The 12,433-nt window shown below is 39.0% G+C and overlaps 1 protein-coding gene across 1 annotated transcript in view; it reads right to left on the bottom strand.

Annotated features, from left to right (window-relative positions):
• Window positions 1-12,211, bottom strand: part of CDH17 (cadherin 17) — a 51,598-nt gene extending 39,387 nt beyond the window's left edge. Inside the window, exons 1-2 of the mRNA XM_004431169.3 lie at window positions 12,126-12,211; window positions 271-405 (exon numbers count right to left, since the gene is read on the bottom strand). Coding sequence (XP_004431226.3) covers window positions 271-405; window positions 12,126-12,176 — 186 coding nt within the window. The 5' untranslated portion in view covers window positions 12,177-12,211. The remainder of the gene's footprint in view (window positions 1-270; window positions 406-12,125) is intronic.
• Window positions 12,212-12,433: the final 222 nt, after the last annotated feature.

Here is a 12,433-nt window from a genome sequence, read left to right as displayed (position 1 = left end):
TATGGCCATACTTGGACAAGTAATGCCATCTGAGGGCCTTGGCAGTGTAAATTGGGTTACTCTGGTCAAAAAGCCTAAGGAAGAAGGTCCCCTTGCCGTCCCCCTCTGTAGTGGGTAAAAAATGGACAAATGAAGTTTGCAATGCATGCTGTTAAGGTCAGGAGAGCTGTAACAGGATTCTATGCAAGGGATGAAGATGCCAGTCACAATTCCAGGACAAGGGTGCTCAGAGAGGTTGGAGTTAGGGCCCTTTGTGTGGTCTCAATTCACCTCGAGCTTATGAACAGCTCTTGTTTCCCTGTCCAGGGTTCCGTTGTAATATAGAAGTCCATCCGGTTGTATATGAAATATACCATCTGTCTCCCCAGTTAGTTTGAAAGTCACAGCAGGAGGATTGGCCTTAAACTGGAAAAAAGCAAAAATCAGATTAAGTTGTAGAGAAAAGGAGCATTGTGGAATTTGTATAAAGTCATCAATTTCAGGCAACATTTTCCTTTGTACAACCACTAAATAAATTCTCAGCTTTTAAAATGATACATTCTAAAAGTTTGCTTGCACATTAACTATTTAACATTCAAAATATATTTCCCTCAAGAAACAACGTATGATATAATTGGATACATTGACAAAAGTCAACTGATTCTTTAAATTGTAACTGGAGTTAGATGAGATTTTTCTGGGAATATCTGAAAGCCATAACATTACTAGCTTGTAAGAAACATTAAAAAGGGTAGCTTTATTGCTAGGATAAAAAAGATGTCATTTAGTACTTCTAAAAATTGTGACAAAAATTGAGACATTTTAATATTAAGCAAAACAATTTAAAAGTGGCTTTCACTTGATAAAATTCTATATGACCACCTCTTAATTATTTTTTCAGAAGTGAAGAAAATATTAACGATTGTTCATGGGATAGCTATAGCACTTTTAAGACCACAAGAATAGGGGCCAGCCCCGTGGCTTGGCGGTTGGGTGTGCGCTCTCTGCTACGGGCGACCCAGGTTCGGATCCCAGGCGCACACCGACGCGCCGCTTCTCCGGCCATGCTGAGGCCACGCCCCACATACAACAACTAGAAGGATGTGCAACTATGACATACAACTATCTACTGGGGCTCTGGGGGAAAAAAAAAAATGAGGAGGATTGACCATAGATGTTATCTCAGAGCCGGTCTTCCTCAGCAAAAATAAGAGGTGGATTAGCATGGTTGTTAGCTCAGGGCTGATCTTCCTTACCAAAAAAAAAAAAAAAAAAAAAAAAAACACCACAAGAATAGAAAATGCACATAAAATTAAGCAGACATAAAAGTTGTTTAAACTCATTAATAATTTTTAATATATTTTTATTAACAAATTACAAATCAGTAACAACCAATGTTGTAAAGGATGTAAAGAAACACAAATATTATTGATGGAAATGTAAATTAGTACATCCTTTTGGGAATAACTTGAGGCATAAAATGTTTGTAGCCTTTGATTGTTACAAACATTGCTACACAGAATTTATCCCAAGGAAATATTTTTTAAACAGTAAACTACATGCTTGTAGTATAAGTAGCCTTATATAAAACTGGTAAAGTTGAAAACCCCTAAATGGTCAAAAAAGAAAGATGATGAAACTATTATAACACATAAACTTGATAGAATTTTAATCATTAAAATGTTCATTCTATAAAATATGAAGTAGCATAAAAAATAATGATATGATGTAAAGTAACAAAAGGAGAATATAAGAGTAAATCTAGACTTTGATTATAACAGTACCAAAAGTATTCATATCAGTGGGCAAGAAATAGAATTTTTTTAAAAAGTTGATGTGTTAAGTAGGTAGGACTGTAGGTGAAGAGTTTTTTGTGAGTGTTTGCTTGTTGATATTGTGTTGTTTATACAATAAACGAAAGTGTTATTATTTTGTGTTTTAAGTAACAGCCTGGACATCAGTAGGAAAGGTGGAGTAAAGATCTGCAAAAAACTTTCCCTCCGTGAAAGCAATGAGAAACTGGAAAAAATTATAAACATCCACTTTTTCAGAACCTTGGAAATTAACCAAATGCTTGCAAAATCCAAGGAGTGTTTATCTGAGAAAACTACTATTGGTAAGAACCAAGCTTTGTGGTTACTTTGACTTGCCCTAATTCCATTGTCCTTTTTCAAGAAATGCAGTAGCTTTAAAGACCAAAGGGGTTGGCCCGGTGGCATAGCAGTTAAGTTCGCGCGTTCTGCTTCAGCAGCCAGGGGTGTGCCAGTTCAGATCCTGGGCACGAACCTACTTGCCACTCATCAAGCCATGCTGAGGCACTGTGCCGTATACAAGAGCTATAACTCTACAACTATGATACACAACTATGTACTGGGGCTTTGGGGAGAAAAAAGGGAAAAAAACGAGGAAGATTGGCAACAGATGTTAGCACAGGGCCAATCTTCCTCAAAAAAAAAAAAATTTTTAAACAACAACCTCACAATCACAGTACTATAGAGGAGGTAGAAGAGGTTTGGAGTTTCCCAAAGCCCCATCCCAAGAGAACTGTTATTATCTGACCTACCTGGAAGTTTCCTGGAAATACCTACTCACAGGGCTTGTCTTTATTTGACCTAACTCAGAGCTCACTGACTGCAAACAATTATTCTCCTGGAGAATTTGTTGAAAAAAATCATCAGTGATTGTTTAAGATTGCAGCTGCCTAAGGTAGTGATAACAGTTGATGCAAACAAAAAGCTGATCAAAAAACTTAAAAGGTAAAGCTGGGGAATGAGATGCTCCTAGGAGGGTTTGAAAATCTCCAGTATGTTCCTGGGAGTAGAGAAGGCCGCATTGATGAGTAGGGTTGTGCACACGCCCAGGAAAGATCTGAGAGAGCCCTAATCTCTCACTTCTGATTGACCTTGAGGCTCTGCATAGGCAGGAGGTGAAGGCTAAGGCAGAGTTGTAAACTGCCTGGCATATCCTTGAAGGTGTGCCCCAACATACACACAGAGACCCTTGGCAAAGGCTGGAAGACTTATTGGTTCAAAGCTTTCAAGGAAATCTCAGTTCAATCATTAGCCAACTGGGCAGAGACCTCAATGGCCACACATGACAAAGAATACAGACTTTGCACAATTAGTTCAGGAAAATTGTTAAACAAACAAACAGCAACAACAATAAACCCTGGGAAGAGGAAGGGATACGATTTCTAGAGTTGCCACATCATGTTATTTAAAATGTCCAGTTTTCAATAAATGATTATGACACATGCAAATAAAAAGAAAGTAAGGCTCATATACAGAAAAAAAGGCAGTCAAGTGGGCTGGCCCCGTGGCCAAGTGGTAAAAGTTGCGCGCACTCCACTTCGGCAGCCCAGGTTCGCAGGTTTGGATCCCGGGTGTGGACCAAGTCTACTCATTAGCATGATCCCTTCTCATGCTATGGAGGCATCCCACATGCAAAATAGAGGAAGATTGGAAATGGATGTTAGCTCAGGGTGACTCTTCCTCACCAAAAAAAAAAAGCAGTCAATAGAAACTGTCCTTGAGGAAGCCCAGATGTCAGAATTACTAGATAGGGACTTTATTTTTTATTTATTTATTTTTTTTGTGAGGGAGATCAGCCCTGAGCTAACATCCACGCCAATCCTCCTCTTTTTGCTGAGGAAGACCGGCTCTGAGCTAACATCTATTGCCAGTCCTCCTCCTTTTTTTCTTCCCCAAAGCCCCAGTAGCTATTTTTATGTCATAGGTGCACATCCTTCTAGTTGCTGTATGTGGGATGTGGCCTCAGCATGGCTGGAGAAGCAGTGCATTGCTGCGCGCCCGGGACCAAACCCGGGCCGCCAGTAGCGGAGCGTGCGCACTTAACCACTAAGCCACGGGGCCGGCCCCCTAGATAGGGACTTTAAATTATCTATTTTAAATAGGTTCAAAAACTAAAGAAAACCTTCTCTAAAGAACTAATGGAAAGTATGAGAACAATGTCTCACCAAATAGAGAATATCAATAAAGACATAGAAATTATTTTTTAAAAAAACAAATAAAAATTCTTGAGTTGACAAGTATAATAACTGAAATGAAAAATTCATTAGTACATATGAGCTCAACAGTACATATGAGCTAGAAGAAGAAAGAATCAATGAACTTGATGATAGATCAATTGAGATTACCCACCCTGAAGAACAGAAAGAAAAAAGAATGAAGAAATATTAACAGAACGCTAGAGACCAATGGAACACCCTCAAGCAAACACACACATAATGGGAGTCATAGAGGGAAAGGAAAGAGCAGAAAGGGGCAGAAATATTATTTGAAGAAAGAATGACCAAAAACTTTCCAAACTTGAGAAAAACATTAATCCTCACCCAAAATTTCAATAAATTCCAAATACAATAAACTCAAAGAGACCCAAACTTAGACACATCATAATCAAACATTCGAAAGACAAAGAGACAATCTTGAAAATGCAAAGACTCATCACATACAAGGGATTCTTAATAAAATGAACAGCTGATTTCTCACGGAGGCCAGAAGGCAGTGGAATGATGTGTTCAATGTGATAAAAAAAAAAAAGACTGCCAACTAAGAATTGTATAACCAAGAAAACTATCCTTCAAAATGAGAGTGAAATTAAATTATACTACTATTTTAAAAAACAGACTTTAAGACAAATTGTTACTAGAGACCAAAAAGGACATTCTAAAATGATACAAGGGTCAATCCATCAAGAAACTATAACAATTATAAACATATATTCACCTAACAACAGATCCCAAGATACATGAAGAAAAAACTGACAAAATTGAAGGAAAAATATACAATTCAAAAATAATAGTTCGTGACTTCAAAACTTCATTTCAATAATGGATACAACAAATAGAAAATCAACAAGGAAACAGAAGATTTGAACAACACTATAAACCAACTAGAAGCTAACAGACATCTATAGAACACTCCATCTAACTAAAGCCTAATACACATTCTTCTCAAATGTACCTGGAATGTTTCCCAGGATAGATTATATTAGGCCATAAAACAAGTCTTGATAAATTTTAAAGGACTGAAATAATACAAAATATGTTCTCTAACCACAATGGAATGAAATTAGAAACCAACAACAGCAGGAAATTTTGGAAAATCACAATTATGTGGAAATAACAACACACACTAATAACCAACAGGTCAAAGAGGAAATAAAGGGAAATTAGAGAATAATTTTTGATGAGTGAAAATGAAAACACAGCATACCGAACCATATGGGATGCAGATTAAGCATTACTTAGAGGGAAATCTATAGCTCTACATGCTTATAAAAGAAGAAAGGTCTCAAATCAATGATTTTCCACCTTAAGAAACTAGAAAAAGATGAAGAAACTAACCTGAAAGCAAGCAGAAAGAAATAAAGATTAGAATGGAAATTAAGGAAATAGAGAATACAAAAGCAAAGGAGAAAAAAAAAAAAAAAAAAGTTGGTTTTTTGAAAAGGTCAACAAAACTGATAAATCTTTAGCTGGACTTACCAAGAAAAAAAAAGAGACAAGACTCAGATAACTAAAATCAGGAATGTACGAGGAGACATCACTACCAAACTTACAGAGGTAAAAAGGATTAAAGAGAATACTATAAGCAATTGTTTTCCCACAAATTAGACAACCTAGATAAAATGGATGAATTCTTACACAGACAAAATCTATGAAACCTGACTAAAGAATAAATAGAAAATATGAATAGAACTATAACAAGTAAAGAGATTTAATTATCAAAATTTCCTGCAAAGGAAAGCCCAGGACCAGATGATTTCACTGGTAAATTCTACCTAATATGTAGAGAAGTAACACCAAACCTTCACAAATGCTTGCAAAAACTAGAAGAGTAAGGAACACTTTTTATAAGGCCAGTATCATCCTGAAATGCAAACCAGAAAAGACAACAAAATAAAACTACAGCCCAATATCTCTTAGGACTATAGACACAAAAGTCTTGAACAAAATACTAGCAAACTGAATCCAGCAACATATAAAAATGATTATATACCATGACCAAGTGGAATTTATCCCAGAAAACAAGGCTAGTTCAATATATAAAAATCAATTAATTTAATACCCCATATTAATAGAATAAAGGACAAAAAGAGACGAGTATCTCAATAGAGGCATAAAATCATTTGACAAAATCCTACATCCTTTCATAATTTAAAAAAATGCTCAACAAACTAGGAATAGAAGGTAACTTCTTCAATCTGACAAAGGGTGTATAAGAAAAACCGACAGCTAACATTATACTTAGTGGTGAAAGACTGAAAGCTTTCCTCATAAGGTCAGGAACAAGAAAAGGAAGCCCAATCTTGCCACTTCCATGTAACATTGCATTGGAGTAGGGAAAATGAGGCAAGAAAAAGAAATAAAAGGCATCCAGATTGGAAATAAAGAAGTAAAACTATGTCTATTTGCAAACAGCATGATCTTATATATGGAAAATCCTAAGGAATCTTAAAAAGGAAATTTATTACAGCTAATACACAAGTCTGGTAAGGTTGCAGGATAAAAGATAAATATACAAAATCAATTATATTTCTATACACTAGCAAATAACAGTCTGAAAATGACATTAAGAAAACAATGCCATTTACAATAGGATCAAAAAGAATAATACACTTCAGAGTAAACTTAACCAAAGAAATGAAAGATTTTTAAACTGAAAACTAAAAAACACCATTGAAAGAAATTAAAGAAGATCTAAATAAATGGAAAAACATCCCATGTTTAAGGATTGAAAAACTTAATATTGTTAAGATGATAATACTTCTCAAGCTGAAATACTGATTTAACACAATCTCTATCAAAATTACAGTTGTCTTGTTTGTAGAATTGACAGGCTGATCTTAAAATTCATATGGAAATGCAGGAGACCCAGAACAGCCAAAACAGTCTTGAAAAAGAAGAACAAAATTGGAGGACTTAACATTGCCCAATCTCAAAATTTACTACAAAGCTACAGTATTCAAGAGAGTGTGGTACTGGCATAAGGATAAACATACAGATCAATGGAGTCTAATCAAGAGTCCAGAAATAAGCTTTTACATTTATGGTCAATTAATTTCTGATGAAATGCTAAGATAATTCAATGGGGAAAGAATAATGTTTTCAACAAATGGTGCTGAACAAATGGATATCCCCATTCAAAAAAATGAAGTTGGACCCCTACCTGACACCATACACAAGAACTAACTAAAAATAGATCAAAGGTCTAAGTGTAAGAGGTAAAGTTATAAACCTCTAAGAAAAAAACACAGGCATAAATCTTTGTGACTCTAGATGAGGCAATAGTTTCTTAGATATGACATCAAAAGCATAAACAACAAAAAATAATAATTTATACTTCATCAACATTAAAAGCTTTTGTGCTACAAATGACACTATCAAGAAAGCGAAAAGATAACCTATAGAATGTGAGAAAATATTTGCAAATTATATATCTGAGAAGGAATTTGTATGCAGAATATATAAAGAGCTCTTACAATAAAAAGACAAACAACTCCATTAAAAAATAGGCAAAGGATTTGAATAGACATTTCTCCAAAGAAGATACACCAATATCCAATAAGCACATGAAAAGATACTCAACATCATTAGTCATTAGGGAAAAGTAAATGCAAACCACAAAGAAATACCACTTCACACCCACTAGGATAACTATAATAAAAAACACAGATAATAACAAACATTGGCAAGGATGTGGAGAAACGGGAACATTTATACAATGCTGGTGGGAATATAAAATGGTTCAGTTGCTTTGGAGAACAGTTTTGCAGTTCCTCAAAATTTAAATATTAAATTAACCATGACCCAGTAATTCCACTCCTAGGTATATATCCAAGAGAATTGAAAACATATGTCCTCACAAAAAGTTGTACATGAATGTCCATAATAGCACTATTTGTAATGTCTGTCAATTGATAAATGGATATTCAAAATATGGTATATCCATACAATGGAATATTATTCAGCCATAAAAAAGGAATGAAATACTAATACATGCTACAACATGGATGAACCTTGAAAATATTATACTAAGTAAAAGAAACCATACAAAAAATGCCACATGTTGTATGATTCCATTTATATGAAATGTCTAGATAGGCAAATCTATAGAGACTTAAAGTAGATTAGTGTTTGCCAAGGGCAAGGAGGAGAGGAGAAAGGGGAGTGACTGCTAATGGGTACAGGATTTCTTTTGAGGCTCATGAAAATGTTCTGGAATTAGATAGTGGTGATGGTTGCACATCTTTGTGATACATTAAAAATCACTGAATTGCACATTTTTAAAAAGCAGATTTTATAGTGTGTGAGCTATAGCTTATTACAAAGAAAAACGAAAAGAAAATGACCTGTCTCAGATTTATATCATACTATCTTACGATCTAGAAGCCCCTGAGAGTACCGAGCTGGGGCTAATTGAAAATCCTCAATGAAAGAAGTCTGTGGCAGTTTCGGTTTTGTTTTATTGTTTTGTTTTGTTTTGTTTTGTTTTGTTTTGTTTTGTTTTGTTTTGTTTTGTTTTGTTTTTTGGAGGAAATGTTAATAACCCAGGGATCAACCTCATGGGGCAATGAGTTTGCTTTGTGCCTCCCTAACTCCAGGTAAGAATATTTCAAGTGGTATGGGTGAGGGGATTGGTACAACTCCTCCCCACCACTGTAATCAAGAGCTCAAAGCACATCTTGTCAAGGCTAGGTTTGCTGCATCATCTCCACATACAACCACAGAAAGAGCATGGTATGCTCGACCACGAGTCACGAGACCTGTGTTCTGGTCTCAGCTCTGCCATTAACTTAAGCCTTAGCTTCCCTATTTGTAAAACAAGCAGTTGGTATCAGAAGTCTCTAAGGTTTTTTCTAGCACAAAGATTCTGTGATCCTAGGAAGGAAGACTCCTTTGTCTCCTACTCCTCCAGCCCCCCACACACACACCCATAAACATGAAACGCTCAGCCATGACAACTGGGCTATCATTTCCTGCCAAGAAGAGATAAGCTTTGTAGTGTGGCTAATGGAAAAAGAACACAAAAAGAAGTGGCAAGCCCAAGGAGTGATTCTACTGGCTGGGATCCTCAGAGACTGCAGAATGATCCCGTTAAACAGTTTGAGGACAGTTTTGAGATCTGTGAAGTTTGTAAGTTGGGGATTGCCTCTGTGTACAGTCCTGATTCCACTCAATGGAATGTGGGCCTGCACTCACAGAACACCTTCAGCCCTTGAGCCTCCTCATACAGAGGTTGCAGAAGTAACCACAGACTCTCTGGCCCACAAATATGTTTTTTTTAGCTTATATAACAATTTTTAAAAAAACTGTGCCAACATTCTTAAGTCAGGAAATTTTACAGGAATATAAAATTTTCTGACTTTTCTTGAAAATTATAAAATCTAGTAATAACAAACCCAAATTCTGACTTGTGAAATTTGTCTGGAGCTGAATTGAGCCTATCCCCTTTTGATGCACTCTTAGTTTACCACAGTCCCCAGTACTCCCTAGTGTCCCATATGCTGAAGCCAAGTACCAAAAGCCTTTTAATTTCACATTTGCACAATTAGGTTTTTTTCTTTTATCTGTTTTTTGCTGTTGTTTTTCTCAGCAGGCTTCATTCATCACTTGCCCGGCCCTCGTGGGCCATCAAGATAACTCGCTACAGATGGGCATTCATGTCACACCCAAGCACTGAATTAGCACCTGTATGAGGAAGACCCCCCAGTCTATATCTCCAGTCCCATATGACCACTGCCTCCTGGACATCACCCGGCTGCCCCACAGATAACCTTAAACTCAGTAAGCCTAAAACTTAATCACTAATTTTTCCGTCAATCTTTTCTCTCTCTCTCTCTCTGAATGACATCACTAACTACCCAGTCAAGGAAGCCTGAGATCCTAAAGTTAACCTAAACACCTTTATCCTCTCACCCCCCGCACTCATTCAGTAACCAATTCCAGGAGGTGTGGCTTCCTCACAATGCTCTTCACCTCCCTCGCTCCACTGCCCCTTTGTACTTACTTAAACAAGGCCTCCATCGCTTCCCACTGGACTATGGTAAAGTTCCCAAAAGCCTTCCCACCTCTAGGCTCACCCCCACAACCATGCTCACAGCCATCACAGAGTAGGTCTGTACAAGCACAAATCCAATTCCTGCGCTCCTTGCTTAACCCCGCCAGAGCGCCATGCGGCCTACCACAGGTTAAAGCGCCCGTCCAGCCCCCGTGGCCTCAGCAGCCTCACTTTTGACTACACACAGTCTCCCACCCTAAACTCTGGACCACCTGTCATCTTCCATGCTCTTACTAAATGCACACGCTCCTGCTTTTTCCCGTGCTATACTCAGGGCCTGCTTTCTATTGGTAAGTGTGGCTCATCTTGGAATATTCAGCTTAGGGGTCAATGAAACCTCTTCTGTTCACACACTACCATCCTCATTTAAAATCACCTGCCCTTTGCCCCCCTGCATCCTACCAGACTCCAATCAGAACCCTCCATTGCACGTGTTTGCTTGCTTGTTAATTTCTTTCTACTGCCCTGCAAGTTCACTGGGGGCAGGGGTGGTGTTGGGGTCATCTCGTAACCCCAGTACCCAGCATAGCACCTTGTACACAGGAGGCACATCATACATGGTTAATAAAAGAAAATAAATGTGTGCCTGGCCCACAAAGTTCCTACCAGCTTGTAAAGCATAAAAATACACAAATGAAAGTAATAAAAAAGTGTAAGAGAGAATCTACAACTGAGTGCTCCCTGGCAAGGCAGAAAAAGTAAGTAAACAAGGGGATCATCTCTTGTGTGAGCCCCTGCCGTGGACTCCTAACACTTCCCCCTGCCTCCTCTCTTTCCCTCACTAGTTTGTCACCAGCGTAATCTTTCCTGAATGCAAACCTGATTCATGCCCCTTGCTTTGGGGAGAAAATCTAGGAGTCCTAGGAGTCAGGGCCCTTCCTGTCTCTGCTGCCTCCTCTCCCACCTTCTACTCCAGGCTCTGCTCCCCAGCCACACTGGCCTTCTGCCATTCCTCGGTACACGCCCCACCCTCTCCCGGCAGAGGGCAGGTGTCCACGCTGTGCCTTTGCTGGAACACTCTTCTCTCCCTTCCTCACCAAGTGAATTCCTATCAGCCTCCAGCTCCAAAGCATTTGCTACTCCCTCAGTGCCTGACTTCCCTGATGGAAGAGGTCAAGGAGAGGTCAAGGCCTCTATAACACCCTACAAGGCAAGGGGGACAGAGACACATGTGCACCCCCACCAGCTCATCCTCTGGGGCCCCTTTGCACTAATCTGGTACCAAATGAGAGAAGCAGGCATGAGGCAGCTTTCAGCCTCTCCTCTGGAAATGGGAACCGTCCAATAAAACAAATGCTCAGCAGTTAACAGAGGGCATCTGCCTTAGGTGGCAGTTTAGCAACCTTCCTCGGCTCCCCCGGTGCGGGGATGGTGGGTCACGGGCACCTCCAGGGGCTCATCAAAGCATCCTCAACCTCTCCAGGGCCAAGCGGGCTTCCCCAGGGAATTTCTGGTCAATACAGCAGTATGTTTTTCTCCCTCTCCGTTACCTTTCCAGGGTTATTTCAGTGCCCTTTATAGCTGAAGTCTCTCCCCACCACCTGCAGGCCACCCCTCAATCTGATGCTTTCCTCAGGTATCTAACTAAATGAGATGACAGCCTCCCAGCCTGCCTTGGCCAACCTGTAGGCAAGGGCCCAGAGATGGGCTCAGAGGAGGCAGTGAGGAAAAGCAGGCCATTCCAGCACTGTTGCAGAGAACCTGCATCTTCAAATGCTTCAAGAGGCAAGCTCATTGAACAGACAGACGGGCAGACAGCCGTCCCACTCCAGAAACTGGTTCCCTTCCCACCCTGGGGGAGAGGCGGAGCCTATAGGCACCAAGTTCCCCACCCCAGGGATGGGAGCACTTGCCCAGACATAGTTGAGGAAGTCTGAATTAAGATGTCAGGTACAACGCCCCACATTACTGAGGCCACCCATCTCTCTGTTTAACTTGGCTTTGATAATGAGACCTGCCATGCCTCTATTTTATTTCCTGCTGTGCAGTTGTTAAAGGAGTTGTTAAAAGTCTGCTGACAGACCCTGTGAAATCAAGATAACAGCGATCAAGAGTAGCCATTACCTGGAATACGATTTGACTCAGTTCTTGGCCTTCAAAAATAGAAAAAGTCATGGGTTTCAGGGGTCCACTAAACTTCCCCTCTTGGCCATATCCAGTTGTCTGTTAAAAAAAAAAAAGAATGAAAAAGAGAAAATTAGCATCACCATCTATTATGAATGGATATGTATCACTTGCTGATTTTATTATGGTTTCCAAGAGTGATATATGAAACATAAGATTCTAACCTGGCTCAAAACAGTGTGAAATCTAGTCAAAACAGGCAGAAAGGGGTCTAATATCTGTTGAGGCTCTTCTATGTCAAGATGGCT

This window comes from Ceratotherium simum, chromosome 23 (assembly GCF_057802395.1).
Source record: "Ceratotherium simum simum isolate JZ-2026a chromosome 23, ASM5780239v1, whole genome shotgun sequence".
In the NCBI taxonomy this organism is placed as follows: domain Eukaryota; kingdom Metazoa; phylum Chordata; class Mammalia; order Perissodactyla; family Rhinocerotidae; genus Ceratotherium; species Ceratotherium simum.
This window is presented reverse-complemented; position numbering and strand designations above follow the sequence as displayed.